The sequence below is a fragment of the Salvelinus namaycush genome, chromosome 16, assembly GCF_016432855.1.
Source record: "Salvelinus namaycush isolate Seneca chromosome 16, SaNama_1.0, whole genome shotgun sequence".
In the NCBI taxonomy this organism is placed as follows: domain Eukaryota; kingdom Metazoa; phylum Chordata; class Actinopteri; order Salmoniformes; family Salmonidae; genus Salvelinus; species Salvelinus namaycush.
Genome location: NC_052322.1, coordinates 20404074 through 20423457, shown reverse-complemented (window position 1 = coordinate 20423457; position 19384 = coordinate 20404074). Strand labels below are relative to the sequence as shown.

Sequence of the window (19384 nt, the reverse complement as noted above, 5' to 3'; positions counted from 1 at the left end):
TGATGGGGACAGAAACAGACGGGAAGACATTCAAAACCTTTTTGTAAATGTATGGATCACTACAGGATGGTAAAACTTGAAATCTGACTAAAAAGAAGAGAGGAACAGGACACAGGGACACAGACTGTTTTTGGGGACAGAGAACCTCTGGGATTCATAATCCATAGTGCCCTAACATAAGAGGGGTCGACACTCAGGACCTGTAGGTCGGTGGGAAGCTCTCTCTGACTGCCACACCCAAAGGGAAAGAGGGGTATTTTTAGGTACTGACCTCCTGGACTGGTTTGGCCCCACCCGGCCTGAGTCCAGGTCACCATGGGGTGCAACATGTGTGTGGTTCAGAAGCCTGAGGAACAGTACAGGGTCATGTTCCAGGTGAGTGATTCTCTCTCTCGCTCTCTCTCTCTCTTTGTCTCTCTGTTTTTCTCTTGTTTCTCTTGTTCCCTTGTTGCTTTCTCTCTCTCTCTCTCTCTCTCTCTCTCTCTCTCTCTCTCTCTCTCTCTCTCTCTCTCTCTCTCTCTCTCTCTCTCTCTCACTGTCTCTCTCACTCTCTCTCTTTCTCTTCCATCTAGCTTACAGTAGTACCAACTCTATTAACACTCCTCTCTCCTCCTCTCTCCTCCTCTCTTGCTGTCTTGATACTGACACAGCCTCTCCATATTGACACCTCTCTGGTATAGTGGCTGTCTGCCTGAGGTCTGGTTACAGTTTGCGTTGTCAGTCAAAATGTTCTGGTAGCCCCGAACTGTAGAAACAGAGACAGGCGTCAATATGGCGACGCCACATAGGTCTAATGTCCATCATCCATCACAACCAACTGACAGATTATTTTCACAACGATGACTTTAACACTCCATCCACATGAACAAGCAGTGCAAGCTTTTACAGAGGGGCTCACAGTAAAATGATTATGAACAATGTAATTACAACAGCCATAATGATGACAGATTTTTTGGAGGAACAAAACATATGAGAAAAATAACAACATCATCAATCTACAGAATATGATTATTATTGGGACAAAATTCATAATGCAGGCATATTCATATTCATATTATATTATTTACCAAGGTTTCATTGAACACAGGCATTTCAATGATTAGATAAGGCATAGGCTACGCATAAAATAAGATCAGTAATCCATTTGTACTTGTACTTGTGCAACCACAACCACTCTCTCGCAGTTGCAGCAATCATGTCATTATAATAATCATAACTATATTCATACTCTGTTATAATTATTGTAGTTATTGTGAAAAGCCCTGTAGAGCCCAATTACATCTGAGAGGGAGACACTGAGGGGCCAGATTTTCACTGGGATACTGCAGGGAATAGTGTAAGATGCTTTGGTTTTAGCTCAACGCCAAAATAGTTATTGTCAAGGGGTTGCGCTGAAGGGTTGCCACGGTTACAGCCTAAGCAACAGCAGCATTTAGCAACTGAGAGACGGTACATGTGCAAGCACATCTAGGTGTGCAAGTCTTATGTAGGTTTTGCCAAGCTGGTCTCTTGGGCATTCAAATTTTTTGGATTTGGGATGTAAATTGGTATCCCTCCATTTAGTATGATATGTTATGTACGTTACAAATGGAATAGCGGTTGTACAATATTATACGAATTGGAGGTTTCATACATCTTGGAGGACGTATAGTATTATACGTCTTGCTCTGAGACCATGCTGCTTGTTGTGTCATAATGACAAAAGTTAGGATAATTTACATTGCAGGTTAGGAGAACCAACGATAAAGGTTAGGATCCTTAATGTTGAAGGTTAGGAGAATTAGGTTAAGGTTAGGAAAAGGGTTATGGGAAGGGTTAGCTAAATTGCTACAGTTGTCACCGACTCAAACACGCAACCTTTGGATTGCTAGACTGTCGCGGTATCCCCCACCCATCCTCCCTACTTTCGTTTTTGTGTTAGGTAACCACACCATTATTCCATTTGTAACATATCATATTAACATATCATATTAAATGGAGTACGTTCCAAAGCCTACGTAGGTTTAACCCTGGTAGGTCTAAGCCCTTCGATCGCAATATTTACTAAGCTAGCATATTGGATTGTTTTAAGATGGTAATAAAATGTATAGTTTAGCCATTTGATTTGGAATTTTAGGACCCCTGTAGGTATAATTTAAAAAATAAAAAATGTGTTTGATTTGGCCTTCGAATAGCCCATATAAACGCATTGATTAACACATTTGTATATGGCAAAACAGACAGTCAAAAAATGTATCATAAGGAATAAGGTTTTGAATTGTCTGTCCTATATCTGAGAGATATTAGAAAACTCAGGATTAATATATATTTTTTTTACCCATGTTTGGTCACTTTATTCATGCCATTTTTTACCCCCTATGCTCGTTGTGACATTTATCTTCAGACAACTGCCGAAAAGCTTATTGAATCCACAATGTGGATGTCGTAAAAAGAAAAACAAATGACACATTCATGTCAAAGACAGTACAGTATGAAGATGGGCACAAACTGCTTCTCAAATAAAAATCCCTGATCCCACTTGTAGGCAATGTCGTGACGATGTTGGCTAGCTTCAAAACAACTGGGAACTGGGGCGTTAAAGACAACTGAGAACTCTGGGGGGGATAAAGCTTAGACTGTGAAAAATCGTTTTGAACGGTCATTCAACTCAGAATTCCAAGTCCGAAACTCTGGCATCTTTCTAGAGCCGTCATGATTTGACCTTGTTTTTTCCGAGTTCCCAGTTGTCTTGAAAGCACTGAAGTTGGAAGTCGAAGATTTCTGAGTTCCCAGTTGTTTTGAAGGCAGCATTAGCTAGCAAACATCGCCATGACATCGCCTATAAGTGGGATCGGGGATTTCTATGGGAGAAGCAGTTTGTGCCTATCTTTATCTTGTACTGTCTCTGACACGACAGTGTTGTTTGGGTTGTCATCGGGTCTAACGGTCGTCTCGCATCGAACTGCGCATGTGCAGGCCGTCAAAGCAAAGGCACTCCTATGATGTAACGTTGTTTTGTTCAACTTAAGACATTGTCTGGAATCCAGGATGTGCCTTGAGATTTCTAGAAAATTAAGAACTAAGGAATCATTTTTCACTCATCTCATTGTCTTCTCAAACCCCAATCCCCAGCCTGGTCTGTTTCGTGTTCCCTGAATTCTCACGGTGTTGTGCCTCTGGATTTAGAAACTCTGTGGCCGTGTTCGTTAGAGTCTCGTCTTTCAATGGTGGTGACTTATTAGTTTGTAACTCAAACAGTTCAGGTTTTACAGACAATTTCCTGATCATTTTTGTTGTCCCGATCGTCTCACGTGTAGAAAAACACAGTTTTCACAAACCCCATGTTATGGAACAGATACAAACTTCATATCGGCAGAAAAAGGGGATTGGGAAAGGCTAGTCAGCTGTACAACTAAATGCATCTTTTGCTTTAACCCAACCCCTCTGAATCAGAGAGGTGCGGGGGGCTGCCATAATCAACATCCACGTCTTCAGTGCCCAGGGAACAGTGGGTTAACTGCCTTGCTCAGGGCCTGGGGAACAGTGGGTTAACTGCCTTGCTCAGGGCCTGGGGAACAGTGGGTTAACTGCCTTGCTCAGGGCCTGGGGAACAGTGGGTTAACTGCCTTGCTCAGGGCTCGGGGAACAGTGGGTTAACTGCCTTGCTCAGGGCCCGGGGAACAGTGGGTTAACTGCCTTGCTCAGGGGAAGAACGACAGATTTTTACCTTGTCAGCTCAGGGACTCGATTCAGCAACCTTTCGGTTACTGGCCCAACGCTCTAACCACCAGGCTACCTGCCGCTTTCAAGACAACTGAGAACTCCTGATCTTCAGGTCGGAAAGTTGGTGCTCTAGAAAGATGCCCGAGTTTCCGACTTGGAACTCCGAGTTGGACAACCATTAAAAAAAAAAATCCCAGTCGGGAACTTGTTTTTCCCCAGGTTCCCAGTTGTCTTGAACACACTGAAGTTGGAAGTCGGAGACTTCCAAGTTCCCAGTTGTTTTGAACGCGGCATGAGCTGCAGCCACTGCAAGAAATGGTCTCTAGCAAGCTGTTCAATATTCAAAAGGACGTCACCGTGTGACGTGCAGGCGTGTCAATCAACTTTAAGGGCTGGTTTTGCTTTGCGGTAATGCCAGTGAGACTGAATAAAAATGAAACATAAAAATATAATACCCAGGAATCAGCTTCAATATCCATATTCCCTTGTATCAGCAGAATCACAACATGATCTGTCAAATGCATATTGATATATACTGTATGTGTTGTTATTCTATTTTTATGGTTTTATGACAAAGAGTCCGGACATGTGAGTCTGTACCCGTCATCAGAACTGCACTTGGTGCCCAAGGCAAAGCCAAAGCAGCGAACAACAGGGGATGACATGAGCACTACCAGTGGTAGAGTAATGAGTCAAAGAAAGGACAGGAGAAGATGGAAAAAAGAAAGGGGGAGGGAGGAGAGGACTTTGTTTCTGTTGATTGCCCTCAGGTGACAGGAGTAATTGATTTGAACGCTTCACAGAGCTGGGATGAATAGGTAGGCTTGTGTGACTTTGCTGATCCCTCGTGTGTGTATCTATGTCTGCGTACGTGCGCGCGCGTGTGTGTGTGTGTGTGTGTGTGTGTGTAGTCTGGAGCATATAAGGGAGAATGGCAGTAAATTCAGTGACCCCAATACAGAGGTCAGCCATGATGACAGAGACCACATGCGGGGTCAGTGTTTTGATAAAGTGGAAGATTATATCACTTCACTGATCAAGCATTCACACAATTGTGTAATAAGCTGTGCATAAAGGTATGCCCAAGGAAGCGAGCTCAAGTAATACAAAAATGTGCTCAGCTTTTACAGACAACAAAATCCACAGACTGGCAGACTGAGTCCCCTGTGTGAGATCCAGACAGGGAGTGGTAGGGAGTCAAACACTGGTGGTTTATCACTGATTCCTCTGCCATAGCAGCAGAGAGCTGTTCTCTGTCCCATCTGGGTGATGTAGCAAGGAGTGTGTCTGTTTGCTCTGTGGTCCAATCAGTCTGTACACTCTAATAAAAGATTGTTCTAAAAGGGTTCTTTGGATGTCCCCATAGACCATTTTGGTTCCAGGTAGAATCCTTTTTGGTTCCTGGTAGAACTCTATCTAGAACCCTACCTGGAACAAAAAAAGGTTCTAAAGGGAAGCAAAAAGGGTTCTCCAATGGGGACAGCCGAAGAACCCTTTTAGGTTCTAGATAGCACCTTTTTTTCTAAGCGTGTAGCCAATGCTTACAAAGACCACAGAGGTTAGAGATGGACATAGGAGACACAGAACTGAGACACCGACACACCTTCTATTGGCAGACATATAGGGTGATCGGTGTTCCCAACTTGGGAAGGCCAGATGGCAAACGGTGTGTCAAGAGGAGCAGGTAGGCATGTAGATAGACCATCAGCATTCCAAACAGAATACACTGACGGTTTGATTGCAGAAGATCAAGCTTCTGAATGTTACATAAAATATGCTGTCCATCCAAAGGCACTTTGTATTTCCATTTAATTACATTTATTGAATTGAAAGAACTCTAGGCAATGTTGTAAATACAGAATTTCTAACAGGGCAGAAGGTTGATTGTTTTAAAACTCCATGATGCCAAATAAAATACCAACAATTAAAATGTGTCATCATGGAAGAAAAAACCCCATCACATTGCATAATAACATTTGCATAATTACATTGCTTTCTAAAACACTGCATGTTTGAGGTTTTGGTGCTTAGTTCTGGGCTGTTCACAAACGTGTAATTACACATTCAAATTTAGACTCTTCATATAACGCAAACATAACGTTCAACTGAAAGGCTAGTTCTGTCTGTCTGAATACAATCTTCTCTTGCCGGAGGAACGTATTAATGTGCTGCTGACAGGTGCATGTGTCTTGTGCATGGTAAACACCCATATTGTATATTCTGCCTCCTGTCACTCCCCAGGTGAAAGTGGTGAAGGTCACCTCATATATCAGTGTCTACAGCCTACATGAGTCTATGTATTTACAATAAGCATTAGTTAAGTTTATGGGTAATGCATTGCAAACTAACCAGAACATTCATGTATCTACACCACACAGAGAGCACAGTATCCATTTTGTGCTGCACCACACACCCCTCTCCAGTCTCCCCCTCCGCCCCTCTCTACCTCCTCCGGTCTCTCTCTCCCTCTCTGTAGAATGGGTTGCAATGCGAGGCCGTTGCCACGGCAACTGAAGTCATTAAACAAGCCTGATGTGCCTTTTTCATACTGAAAAGTTCTGACATACACACTGTGCAAACACATGGCCACTCAAAGATAACCTACTAGCGTGTATAGAGTACACAGACAAACATACACAGATTACATGCACGCACATACACTCACTCACTCATATCAATGCACATAAAAACACCAATTTTATTATATAGACATATCCCAACGATGAGTGTCGTGATATGACAACCTGACATTGAGATTGACTTTTCCCTCAGACATAATGTTTCTGTATCCAAACCAATATCTGTCTCTCTCATTGTCTCCTTCCCCTGTCTTAGATTGAATCCTATCTGCCCCTCTTCCCCTCTTCTTCTCTTCCTCAGCATCTGTGCATTGATTGACTTCTTCTCTGGCTACAAATATCTAAACGGCTCCCCACAGTCACACCCACAGAGATTCCGCTTCCACCTTCTGTCTCCTTCTGTCTTCCGTCACTCTCTTGCTCTGAAAAACTAAGCGAAAAGACAGTCACATTCAGAGGGAATTCTCCTCATATATACATTATATGATTCTCCCATAGACAAAGATAAACCTGAGCAACCTGATTACTTTTTCAGTGAGGGTTCACGGTCTATGGGCCTTCCAAAGAGAATGATCTGTAAATGGAAATATCTGTTGACTCTCACTAATTGGCTTGGTACTCACCTCAAAGCAGGCTTTTATTATTCAACTCATCTGCCTCTTTATCACGATGCCTGTATCTTTTCCCTTGGGAACACCTCTCTCTGGTAAATTTGTATTTGTATGATTAAGTGTGTGTGTGTGTGATTAGGTTGGAGGTCACAAATGGAGGAGAGGGGGTTTATGGGTTGTATGTCTGGTCATGTCAGGATGTGTGTGTGTGTGTGTGTGTGTGTGTGTATGTGTATGTGTGTGTGTGTGTGTGTGTGTGTGTGTGTGTGTGTGTGTGTGTGTGTGTGTGTGTGTGTGTGTGTGTGTGTGTGGAAATACATTACCACTTTCTTAGACAAAAACAAATACATACAGCTCCAAAATAAGCTTTAAAAAATACAAGAAAAACAAATCTGCCTACACTCTAGCCTACGCTATCTATCTACGGTTCTTCTGCCCTTTTGAAGAACACTTTCTGGTTCCAGGTAGAACCCTTTCGATTCTCTGTAGAGCTCTTTCTACAGAGGGTTCTACCTGGAACCAAAAAGGGTTCTCCTATCGAGACAGCCGAAGCCCTCTTTTGGAACCTTTTTTTCTTAGACTGTAGTTATTGATAGCTCTATTGATAATGGTGTTTCTGAGAATCAATCTATTAACCCAAAATATGCTTGTTAGTTTATTAGTTTCCTAATTTCCCTGAATGTTTGAGTAGTCCCCAAGTCAATAGCAGCTCATCTTTGTCTATGTCTGAGCTCAACCACTGCCCACTGGCCTGTGTAAATGTCCCCCTGTGATATCAAACAGCTGGGGTTAGAACCAGACGGCACTGAGCATGTCTCCAGATATAATTGATTTTGTGAAGAGGGGACTAGACCCTTCAAAGCATGAGAGATGAGAAAAATCAATTACCCAACAAGTAGAATTGAATATGTGAAGGGCAGCAGGGCACGGTCAGCATGCAGCCGTTACAAAAGAAGGAGGGAAACCATTTGGATTGTTTATTATTCATTTTTATGCAAATTGTTTTAGTGATAAGCTAAATTATTCACAGGGAAGAATACGAGTCAGTATAGAGTTTATGAGTCGATACATTTGTCAAATCCTCCTTTACTGCTCATATGTTTGGGTGGGTGTACAGTACACCACCCATTCTCAGTCTTTCCCTCTCCCAGAGTCTGGTGTACTGTAGATATTCCATCAAACTGGAGCTAAAAGGTTGGAGATAAAGCCTCATTAAGCCTCTACATCTCCCTGGAGGTTCCTCTGTGTGTTTCCACTATTTACTTTACCAACAAGCATGGAGCTATGAGACATTCACACCCAAAATTAGTAAAATTGTATTATAAACTTACAATCTACGAGTCCTCGAAAGCTCCTTCCCTCTTTCTTTGTCCTTGTATTTCACTCCTCTTTCTTCACCACCCTTCATCATTTTACCTCCCCTTCCCCCGGTGCTGCTCTCCATCAGCGCCTCTCCCTCGCTTTTTCTCTCATCCCTTTGAACTACCTGCTTCTCTTTCATCTCCCTCTCTCTTTCACCCCCACCCCTCATCCACAGCCTCTCCCAAACACCCCCCTACTGTGCTACTCCGAATAACGTAGAGAATAACAGGAATATATAACGGCATGGAACTCAGTCTCAATTCACGCCTGTTATTTAATAAAACTTTAGTGGAATAATGAGCAATACACACCCTACTCGCTCTCTCTCATTGGCAATTCGTCTTGACTGTCATTGGATAATATGAGACACTGCAAAGGTCAGAGGTTATAGGTCATGAAATCAGCTGACATAATGGACCAGTGGATGTATAATGCATTGCGCAACACGTCAAGATGAGTTATCCTTCCAATCTAATGCACAACAACCATGAACCTGTACGAAGCCATCCTCAAAGCAATCTCACTGCCTCTCATTGATAATGAATGCAGTGGCGTCCCCCTCCATCCTCTCTCTAAGTGTTCTCAGACTGTCAGCAATGGCCAAAGGGCTGGTCTTCTATATACCCTATCCCTCATTGGTCCTAATGATGGTGTTACAGGAGAAAAACAACTCACTGTCTCAAATGCTCCATCTCACCTGGTTCCTATCATGTGTAGACAAAAGAAGAGAGAGGGAAAAAATATAAGTTGCAGGACAAGCTTTTGTAAAGGGACAATTTCATTAGACTTGGCAAATAAAAAATACAGTTAGGCTTCACACTGTTAACTCCATTTGGCGTGGCGGAAGATGCCATGCAAAAAATTAGGTTTCTTATTTTGTCTTCAAGTGAAATAACTCATTAAGAGGATGAGAGAGACAGAGATGTATGGAGGGTCATTAGTATAGGAAGGAGAAATGGGCAAGGGAAGGAAACGGCACAGATATAAGCGCATGTTTTGTATCCTCTAGGGAGGGGCTGGAGAAAGAAGAGTGCTGAGGCAGCATGAGGAGAGAGAGCGAAATAGGGAGTGAGTGAGTGATATAGAGAGAGGGTGGGGCAAAGAGAGAGAGTGAGAGGCAAAGAGCAACAGAAGGGAGAGAGGAAGAGGGAGACACAATGGCAGGGGAGTGGGGTTTGGAAAGAGGTGTGAGCAAAGAAATCATAGAGAGGGAGTGAGGAGGTACAGAAAGGCATGGAGAGGGAGAGACGAGGTACAAAAAGGCATGGAGAGGGAGAGAGGAGGTACAGAAAGGCATGGAGAGGGAGAGAGGAGGTACAGAAAGGCATGGAGAGGGAGAGAGGAGGTACAGAAAGGCATTTAGAGGGAGAGAGGAGGTACAGAAAGGCATGGAGAGGGAGAGAGGAGGTACAGAAAGGCATGGAGAGGGAGAGACAAGGTACAGAAAGGCATGGAGAGGGAGAGATGAGGTACAAAAAGGCATGGAGAGGGAGAGAGGAGGTGCAGAAAGGCATGGAGAGGGAGAGAGGAGGTACAGAAAGACATGGAGAGGGAGAGAGGAGGTACAGAAAGGCATGGAGAGCCAGAACCAAATGGAAAAGAATAGAGAGAAAGAAAGAACGTTTTTGTGGTTGACTGCACAGGGGAACATCGATTTGAATTGCGATTATTTGAAGGGGACAGGAAAAGAGAGGGGAACGATGGAGGCATGGAAGCAGGGTATAAAGATGTGGAAATCCCCAGACAGCCACGGTCGGTGTGTGACCATGAATGCACTAACACAATGTCTGTATGCCTAGGTGTCTGTCTTCTGCCACTCAGAGCACCTCGATACTGTCTACAGGTCTCCATTAAAACATATGGAGGCACACTTGTGACACACACACGCACACCTTCACGCACATTCACCCAGCTGTGTGCAATATGCTCATGACTTCAACCAGCAGATTCTATACACACCAAAAAGCACATTACCATTTGGTCAGAAGGGTATAAATGGTGGTTTGATGTTTCACCTCTTAACAAACGTTACGTTTGGGGTCTTGCATCAGTTTACCAGGATCACTGCTTCTCTCATATATATATATATATATATATATATTTATATATATATATATATATATATATATAGAGAGAGAGAGAGAGAGAGGCTTCACAGACATGTGGGTTTATCTATTAGGCTGGGTTGGCACACATTGATTTACACTGTGTGCCAAGATGTATTCTATGTGACTGAGTTGTGTTGGTTCACAGAAGCCCAGTTTATACCTGGTTCTGACATGCATCCTTTGTCCTGATCTTGTCCACATTCTCATTATGCCCACATTTCCAGACAGGTGTAGATGATTAAAAGACGCATTGTGACTACCTACGGAGGTAGTCAGGCACATGTTAGCAAGTGTAGAGGGATCTGAACAGTGAAACCATTTAAATCATCATTATCTCACCTTCTAAAATCATTGGCAGGTGGCATCATTGACTTATGACATCAAAGTGTGTATTAAAATAGGGAAAATAAATATTATTTTGAAAAATAGCTGTCAAATAATTGGCATACAGGGAGGGAACAGGAAATGTGGTCACAATGTGGACACAGTGGATTGATAAGAAACACATTTTAATACCATGTGTAGACATATTTCTGAGAATGAAAAACAATCAAAATGTGGATAAGATCTGGACAAAGGACACATGTTAGCGCTAGGTATAAATGAGGCTAGAGAGAGGATCATGTACAGCATGGTTAGACACATGCAGAGGGATTTAGGACTAATACAGAGATTAGTCTACCAACAGGCAGCATTTCTCTCAACCAGTAATAACCCATTTCCTTACAACAACATTGCACTTTCACCTTTTCCTCAGAGCCTACCCTATTAACGTAAGTCTTCTCTTCTCTAATGATTCCATTGCTCTCCCTCTCTCAACAGAAGGGTCAAATAAGTAACACGTTGTGTCCTTTTGATGGAGAAGGTCGATTGAAGGTCTCAGTATAAAGTTTTTCTTCTCCCCCGCTGTGTGATATCAAAACCTTTTAAGTTGAGAGAAATGTACCACATACTGTGATGTGCCTTTGTAACCCTACATGTGATGTGTGTATTATTAACATACACTAAACCTACACATTTCTCTGTGTTGAGGTGTACTGTGTTATTCTCTGTTATCTTCAATGGCTATCTGTTGGCTGTCTAACTCTAGTTCTGTGTCTTAGGCCTGTCTGTATGTGTCATGTATTCTCCTCCTCAGTCCTTGTGTTGTGGCTCAGTTTAACACACAGTGACCTAACCTTGTTCTGTCTGAATGTCTAGCGAGAGATCCTCTAATGTGGCTCAAAGTCTGCTATCTATACTCCTGTTTGGTGCACCTGTTTTGTAATCACACACTCTCTCCACTCATTGCCCTTTCTCTCTATAAACTGCTTATTTTCCATCTTTGTGTTAGTCTCTCTCAATTTCTCCACGTCTCCCTCTGTATGTGCCCTGGTACTCCTTTGTGTTTAATCATTCTTCACCACACTTAGAAAAAAGGGTTCCAAAAGGGTTCTTTGGCTGTCCCCGTAGGAGAACCCTTTTTGGTTTCAGGTAGAACCCGTTTTGGTTCCAGGTAGCACTCTTTTGGGTTCCATCTAGAACCCTCTTTGTAAAGGGTTTTACATGGAACCCAAAAGGGTTCTTCAAAGGGTTCTCCTATAGGGATATCCGAGGAACCGTTTTGGGTTCTAGACAGCACTCCTCTACTCTTCCTTTCTTCTCCTTTTCCACGACCTTCTCCTATCTGACCTCTGTTCTCGCTCCCCTCCTCTAGGTGAATGGTAAGGAGCTGTCCTGTCTTTCACGGGACCCCACCCTGGATGTGCGAGACCCTCTGCTGTCTCACGTGTTGAAGAGGGGGGCCCGGCGGCGGGCGGGACTGGCAGGGACAGCAGCAGTTCCAGGGGGGCTGACTGACTGTGTGGACAGCGGCACTCAGACTGACATCAGCTTCCAACACATGTTGACTCTGGGAAGGACCGCCCACCACCCAGGTGGAGCCCCGCCCCCTCACCCGCCCCCCTCCCCTCCACTGCCACCCATCCTGGAACCCAACCTGCTCAACGAGCTGTGAGTGGAGTGTGCGTGTGTGTGAGAGAGAGAATTCAATTTACTTTTCAATTTCCATAAGATGTTTGAAAGCTCTGCAGTTTGTAGCTCTGCTTAAATTTTGATACACTGACATATTCTCTATGTTTTCTTCTCAGCCTTTTAGAGCCTGAATATTATGACCCCAATGACTACTTTGACATCACTCAGCATGAGGCGGATCTCAGGCAGGATGAGTTGGAGTATGAGGTGAGGCTACATTTTCCTGTCAAATTAAATTGCCGACCGTGTAATTCAACAGCAATCCCATTCTTCATGCCCTCTCCATCTCCATTACCAGTGTTCATGTGTTTAACATGTGTGTTTTGTCTGCCACACATTTCAATAGGAGGTGGAGCTGTATAAGTCTCGTCAGCAGGACAAGCTGGGGTTAACGGTGTGCTACCGGACAGACGATGAGGAGGACCTGGGGATCTATGTGGGCGAGGTGAGGAGGATGGGAGTGAGGATGAGGGTTATACTTGCTCTGATCGCCTGTTTGCCATCTAACCTAATCCTCTGTCACTCTCTCCAGGTCAACCCCAATAGTATAGCTGCTATGGATGGCCGTATCCGAGAGGGGGATAGAATCTTACAGGTAGGATTGTTGAGAGAACATTTTAGATAACGTTCTATTATAATTTATAGCAGAAAGCAGGGTCAGACAAGAACATTTCTGATGTGACTGTGTCTCAGATAAACGGGGTGGACATCCAGAACAGAGAGGAGGCGGTGGCCATTCTGACCCAGGAGGACAGCACCAACATCTCCCTGCTCCTGGCCCGGCCTGAAATAGAGGTGAGAGACCCTCTGAACTGGTTTACTATCTGATATACCATATAAACAAACCAACCAAGACCATGATAACTACAGTACAGTAAATACCATATAACCAAACCAACCAAGACCATTATAACTACAGTACAGTAAATAACATATAAACAAACCAACCAAGACCATGATAACTACAGTACAGTAAATACCATATAAACAAACCAACCAAGACCATGATAACTACAGTACAGTAAATACCATATAAACAAACCAACCAAGACCATGATAACTACAGTACAGTAAATACCATATAACCAAACCAACCAAGACCATTATAACTACAGTACAGTAAATACCATATAAACAAACCAACCAAGACCATGATAACTACAATACAGTAAATACCATATAAACAAACCAACCAAGACCATGATAACTACAGTACAGTAAATACCATATAACCAAACCAACCAAGACCATGATAACTACAGTACAGTAAATACCATATAAACAAACCAACCAAGACCATGATAACTACAGTACAGTAAATACCATATAAACAAACCAACCAAGACCATGATAACTACAGTACAGTAAATACCATATAAACAAACCAACCAAGACCATGATAACTACAGTACAGTAAATACCATATAACCACCAAAGATGTTTCATTCTTCACACCAAAATTAATTCAAATTCAAGTCAACTAGTTTCTTAACAAAAATGACATGAGAAATGACATAAAGAAAGGTCATATCGGAACCTCTACACTAGAGGCACACCCTTTGTGTAAAATAAATAAGACTGGAGCTATGAATCTCCCCCTACCCTGTTAACCCATGTAAGGAGACAGGAAAGGCGAGAGGAGTAAGAGGGAGACAGATAGGGAGAAATGGAGCTGGACGGGAGCGATAGCTAGCGAGGAGAGGGAGAGCCTGGTTGTTTTCAGTACGTGCCAATGTGGCATTGCTTTGTTTCCCTCAAGGTCACAGCTCAACAGACATAAGGACACAGTGCCAGGACATCCCATAATGTATATATATACACAATGGGTAGTCACTGAACACACACACCTCCAGATGGAACGGCATAGTTGACCATTTTTATACTGAGAGTGATGCATGAGGCATAGACACACACCAATATACCTTCTCACACACAGCCATGCAAAAACAAATGTGTGTGTGCTCTGAGACACACTCAGAGTGTTGAAATCAGAATGCAGTCCACATTCAGCCCAGAATGAGCTAGAGGGCAGATTTAAGAGAGGGCCATTAAATGTAGGCTGCTACCCAGACAAAGTCACCACTGCAAGTACCCTCAAATTCCCTTTATTCATCTGGCACCCTCGAATCTGCAGAGAGACGTGAGATGCAGGGCAGACTAAAACTGCAGCCAGAATAACAATACAATTTCATGGTTAGGAACACCATAACATTATGGAAGAAAATGAAATGGATTCTACAAGAACCAGTATCACTCCCTGAAAACACAACCCTATGGAACAATCCTTGGACAGCTTTTCACAATTCACAGATAAATTGGTCCACATGGAAAACTAAAGGCATAGAACCGTAAATGGCTTAGTAAAAGGAAATCAATGCATTTCCATTAAATCATTAAAAAGCTATTTTGGACTGACAAATGTAGATATTTTCAAATACACGTAACTTAAATGTTTCATATCAAGATATTTCTATTTGAAATCTTTTGGATGTCAGAGCAATCCTATTTGAGTCAGAAAATGCTATTCATATGATAGGTAAGTTAAACAAAACCTTGCAGAAGGCCTATCTACCTGACAATCTCCTAGAAAAAATATAAACAATTGGAACCAAGAATGAAAAATAACTGATATTAGCACAAGATGGAGTGTTGGAACTTAACTAATGACATTACAGTTAACGAAAATGTACGCTTAATCCAGTATAAACTAATGTTTATCATTTATTACACAAGGGACAAAGTTCACAAATTAAGCCCATGAGTTGTGGGTGGAGTTGGAAAGTTGGCTGTCAATGTAAATGTACTTTTACTCTGTCTGCCTATTCCAAGACATGGCATATGAGGCTTCAGTGAGATGGTTGGAAGATACTTTTCTAGTCAATCATCTTGAAAAAACATATACTTAAAAAATGGAAATCAACCAATCCTCTATCGTTAACACAATGGAAAGGCCTAATGCTTTATTATCTAAATGTTGAAACTGTGTGGGAGACGGAGAGAAACCAAATAGTGCAGTCTGAGGCCATGTGGCAGGGGGAGATGGGGGTGTGAGCAGGTGGGTCTGTGCAGGGGTGATGTTATGAATGTTTGTGTGCGTCTGTATGTTGTTGATGGTTTGTCTATGTTTAGTATTGTTAAAAAAAAGGACAACAAATGTAATCTTACAAAAAATACAACTATAATAATAAGATTCATCGATAAAGTATAGTCTCACATTGAAAATGCAGAGTGAAGAGAGGAAAATAGATGGGGATCATCCAAGGACGGTATATATGAGCAGATATTAAGGAATTATTCAACAGTCTGGAAAGAGCAAGAGAGAGCGACAGAGAAATAATGAAATTAAGGGTTTTTTGAATAATAATATCTCTCAACTTGAATCCAGTTAAACAATTCAAGTGTAAACCAAATCAATTAACCCTTTAAAGCCCAATGTTACATATATGCAACATTGTCTTTAAACACCTGGTAAAGTGTCTGCACACGATCAATACATAAAAAGGAATAACTTGAAGTGATCGCAATAAAGTTTTGTCACCATCTGGTGGCCAATCTTTGTAATGACACTATGAGCAAAAATATTCAGTCACTTGAAAGTTTGTTATATATATGAAACATAGGGCATTAAGTGATGCAAACCACACATTTGCATAGATTCTTTGCATACCAACAGTTTTTATATTTATTTTCCAGAAATACGTTATTTGGAGTCTCCTTTCACTTCTTTCAATTTTGTTTATCCAAGAAAAACTGGGTCCAGGTTTCTAAGGGTTAAATGTAATCAACTCCACTCTGAGCGGTGATTTGTTTGCTGAATTAAAGCATACACATTTAATCAATATCGCAGGGGGATCTGGATAAAGGGAGTTAATTAAAACAAGCAATTTGTAATCCTCCTGTACTATTCACTGGTAGTAAAAACACCGCACAGAGTGGTGGTGGTGTGTGTTTGTGTGCGCGCTTGTAAGTGCATGTGTGTGCGTGCATGCATGCATATAGTTGGGTGGGTGGGTGTGCATGCATGTGCATACATTTAACTTTGGGACCAAATTTCCTTCTTTTCATCCAGACAGCTCAGTGGAAAATACCCCTCAGAAAAAATGCCTTTAAAATGGTAATGAAATCACACATTACCTTAGCTCCTACCGCCATCCTACCGCCATCTAGTGACTGAGATAAACGCTAACAGACATACCTCTGTAACATGTTGTATGAGGTTCCCAAGAGTACAAGAAATTGAACCTGTTCAATCTAATATATAATTTCAATCTTTCTTTTCCTTTCTCCTTTGCCCGCCTCAATGACACCCTCAACTCAATATCGAAACCACAACGGCAATCAAACAAAATAAACCCAATCCGTGAAACACATTCTCCAACTTAGAATGACAACCAGCTGGACCCAGATGAACTGGAACTGGAGGTTCTGGATAACGCTGTCCACCTGCCCAGCCCCCATCAGCTGTGGAACAGGGCCTCCATGCTGGGTGAAGGACCAGGGGTCGTGGGTGGGGGTGGTGTGGTGGTAATCCGCGGGCGAGGTCACCGTGACTCTCCAGGCCTGCTCCACACGTTGCTGAGTAACAGCCAGGAGTTGGACAGTGGGGTGGGCCGTACAGACGAGAGTACCCGCAATGAGGAGTCCTCAGAACACGACCTACTAGGAGACGACCAGACCAGCGCCCCCACCACCAACGCCACCAACACCCCCGGCAGCATGCGCAGGTTCCACTCTGGCCAGGGGGACAGGGACACCCCACCCCTTCTACATGGCCACTCCACAGAGTTCCACTTCAGCACTGACTCTCTACTGGGTCTGGACTGTCTGAGTGGGGGAGGAGGTGGTGACCTGGCAGGGGAGAGGGTCTACGCAGCTGACCCAGTGATGATGATGATGCCGGGTCTGACAGAAGAAGAGTGTGAGAGGTACAGGGAGCTCCTGGAGATCAAGTGTTATTATGAGAAGAACAGCAATGCTCTTCTGCTGCTGGGGGAGCATGAGGGTCATGGGGAACAGGGGGGCGATGGGGGGGTTCCTCTGGATGTGAATAGGAATGAGAGCCTGATGCAGCATGAGATGGCCCTCGTGGAAGAGGAGCTACGCCACCTGGAGTTTAAGTGTCGTAACATCCTGAGGGCCCAGAAGATGCAGCAGCTCCGGGAGCGCTGTCTCAAGGCATGGCCCCTGGAGGAGGAAAGTGGGGCTGGAGGTGGGGCCGGGGCTGGGCGGGTGGCTCCTTTGGTTAGCGAGGAGTCCTGTCACCATGAGCTGTCAGACATTAATGAGTTGCCTGAGAGGGAGCGCTCCGACAAGGACAGCACCAGCGCCTACAACACAGGAGGGGAGAGCTGCAGGAGCACCCCTCTGGTCAGCGAACAGTATCCCTCCCCCTCTGCACATGGCCACAGCAGCTTGGAGGGGGGAGACTCTGCCTCTTTGCCGTCTCGAACCCCCAGCCGGCACAGGGAGAGGGGAGGCAGGAGTGAGAGGGGGCAGGCTAACCTGAACCAGCCCTACTCCCCTAGCTCACACAGGAGGGGATCGGAAGTCAAGACCTCTAGCCCGAGAGGGGCCAAGTTCAGATCCCTGTCCCGTGACGGGGGGGCAAGGAGGGGGTCAGACGGAGGGGTGAGATGCCCCAAAACCAATGGAACAGTGGAGGGGAGGGAAGGGCGTAGCGCTGAGAACAGCCCTTATCTGTCCCGCCGCCACTCTGGCTCCAGAATCCCCCAGCGCTACCAGAGCTGCATGCAGCTGAGGTCCCCCTCCACATCCGAGGGCCTGGAGAGACCCAGGGATGGAAGCGAGAGTCCCATGAGCCTGGGGAGCACATGCAAGGACATCCCCCAGGGCCCTGTGTCCATGCCATCCTTACCCATCCCCCCTCCCCTGCCTCCGCCGGCCTCACCGCGTATGGAGTGGAAGGTCAAAGTACGCAGCGACGGATCCCGCTATGTTGCCAAGCGGCCCGTTAGGGACCGCCTCCTGAAGGCCCGGGCCATTAAGATCCGGGAGGAGCGCAGCGGCATGACCACGGACGACGATGCCATCAGCGAGATGAAGATGGGCCGCTATTGGTCCAAGGAGGAAAGGAAGCAGCAGCTTCTCAGGGCCAGGGAACAGCGCAGACGCAGGGAGTTTATGATGCAGAGCAGGCTGGACTGCCTGAGGGAGAGGGATAGGGAGTACAGTGGCGGTGGACAACAGGGGGCTCCGCAGGGACAGGAGCCCACTACCATCTTGGAGCTGAGCCACAGGAGGAGCCAGAAGAAACGGAGCCGTAGGATCCTGGACAACTGGATCACCATCCAGGAACTACTGGCCCACGGAACCAGGTCACCTGACGGCAAGAAGGTCTACAACCCTCTGCTGTCAGTCACCACTGTCTAATGGAGAGGGTGGAAGACCGAGAAAGAGAGGAGAGGGTGGAAGACCGAGAAAGAAGAGAGGAGAGGGTGGAAGACCGAGAAAGAAGAGAGGAGAGGGTGGAAGACCGAGAAAGAGAGGAGGGTGGAAGACCGAGAAAGAAGAGGAGAAGAGAGGAGAGGGTGGAAGACCGAGAAAGAAGAGAGGAGAGGGTGGAAGAACGAGAAAGAAGAGAGGAGAGGGTGGAAGAACGAGAAAGAAGAGAGGAGAGGGTGGAAGAATGAGAAAGAAGAGAGGAGGGTGACCAACAAAGTGAGGTAGAGAGGAAGTGTAGGAGTGATTGAAATAAATGTTCCAGAGGAAGTGGGTTGCTTTGGAGAGGGAAAGAAACCCACTGTCGACTGTGATCTGTCACTGCATATTGGAGAGATTGGGTGATAGACTGTACAACCTTCTCCTTAGTTACCAACAGCTGTGACGAAGGAAAAGAGGGGAAGGGAGAGAATGGTGCAGTGTAGAAGAGAACATAATTACCGGTAACCCATATTGCAAGCTGTAATTTCTGCCTGAGAGAATTATAAACGTAAGCAGGTAGGCAAGACAAGAGTGAAAAGCGCTGGTGAAATAAACCAATCTGTAGCTA

General features: G+C 44.4%; 1 protein-coding gene across 1 annotated transcript; it reads left to right on the top strand.

The window, feature by feature from the left end:
* Positions 1–315: 315 nt before the first annotated feature.
* Positions 316–18765, top strand: LOC120061555 (PDZ domain-containing protein 4-like). The gene is given in 9 exon segments (XM_039011470.1): positions 316–375; positions 12059–12358; positions 12502–12582; positions 12722–12820; positions 12908–12970; positions 13069–13170; positions 16759–17769; positions 17845–18134; positions 18195–18765. Coding segments are annotated over 9 exon segments (2577 nt in total).
* The last annotated feature ends 619 nt before the right edge of the window (positions 18766–19384 follow it).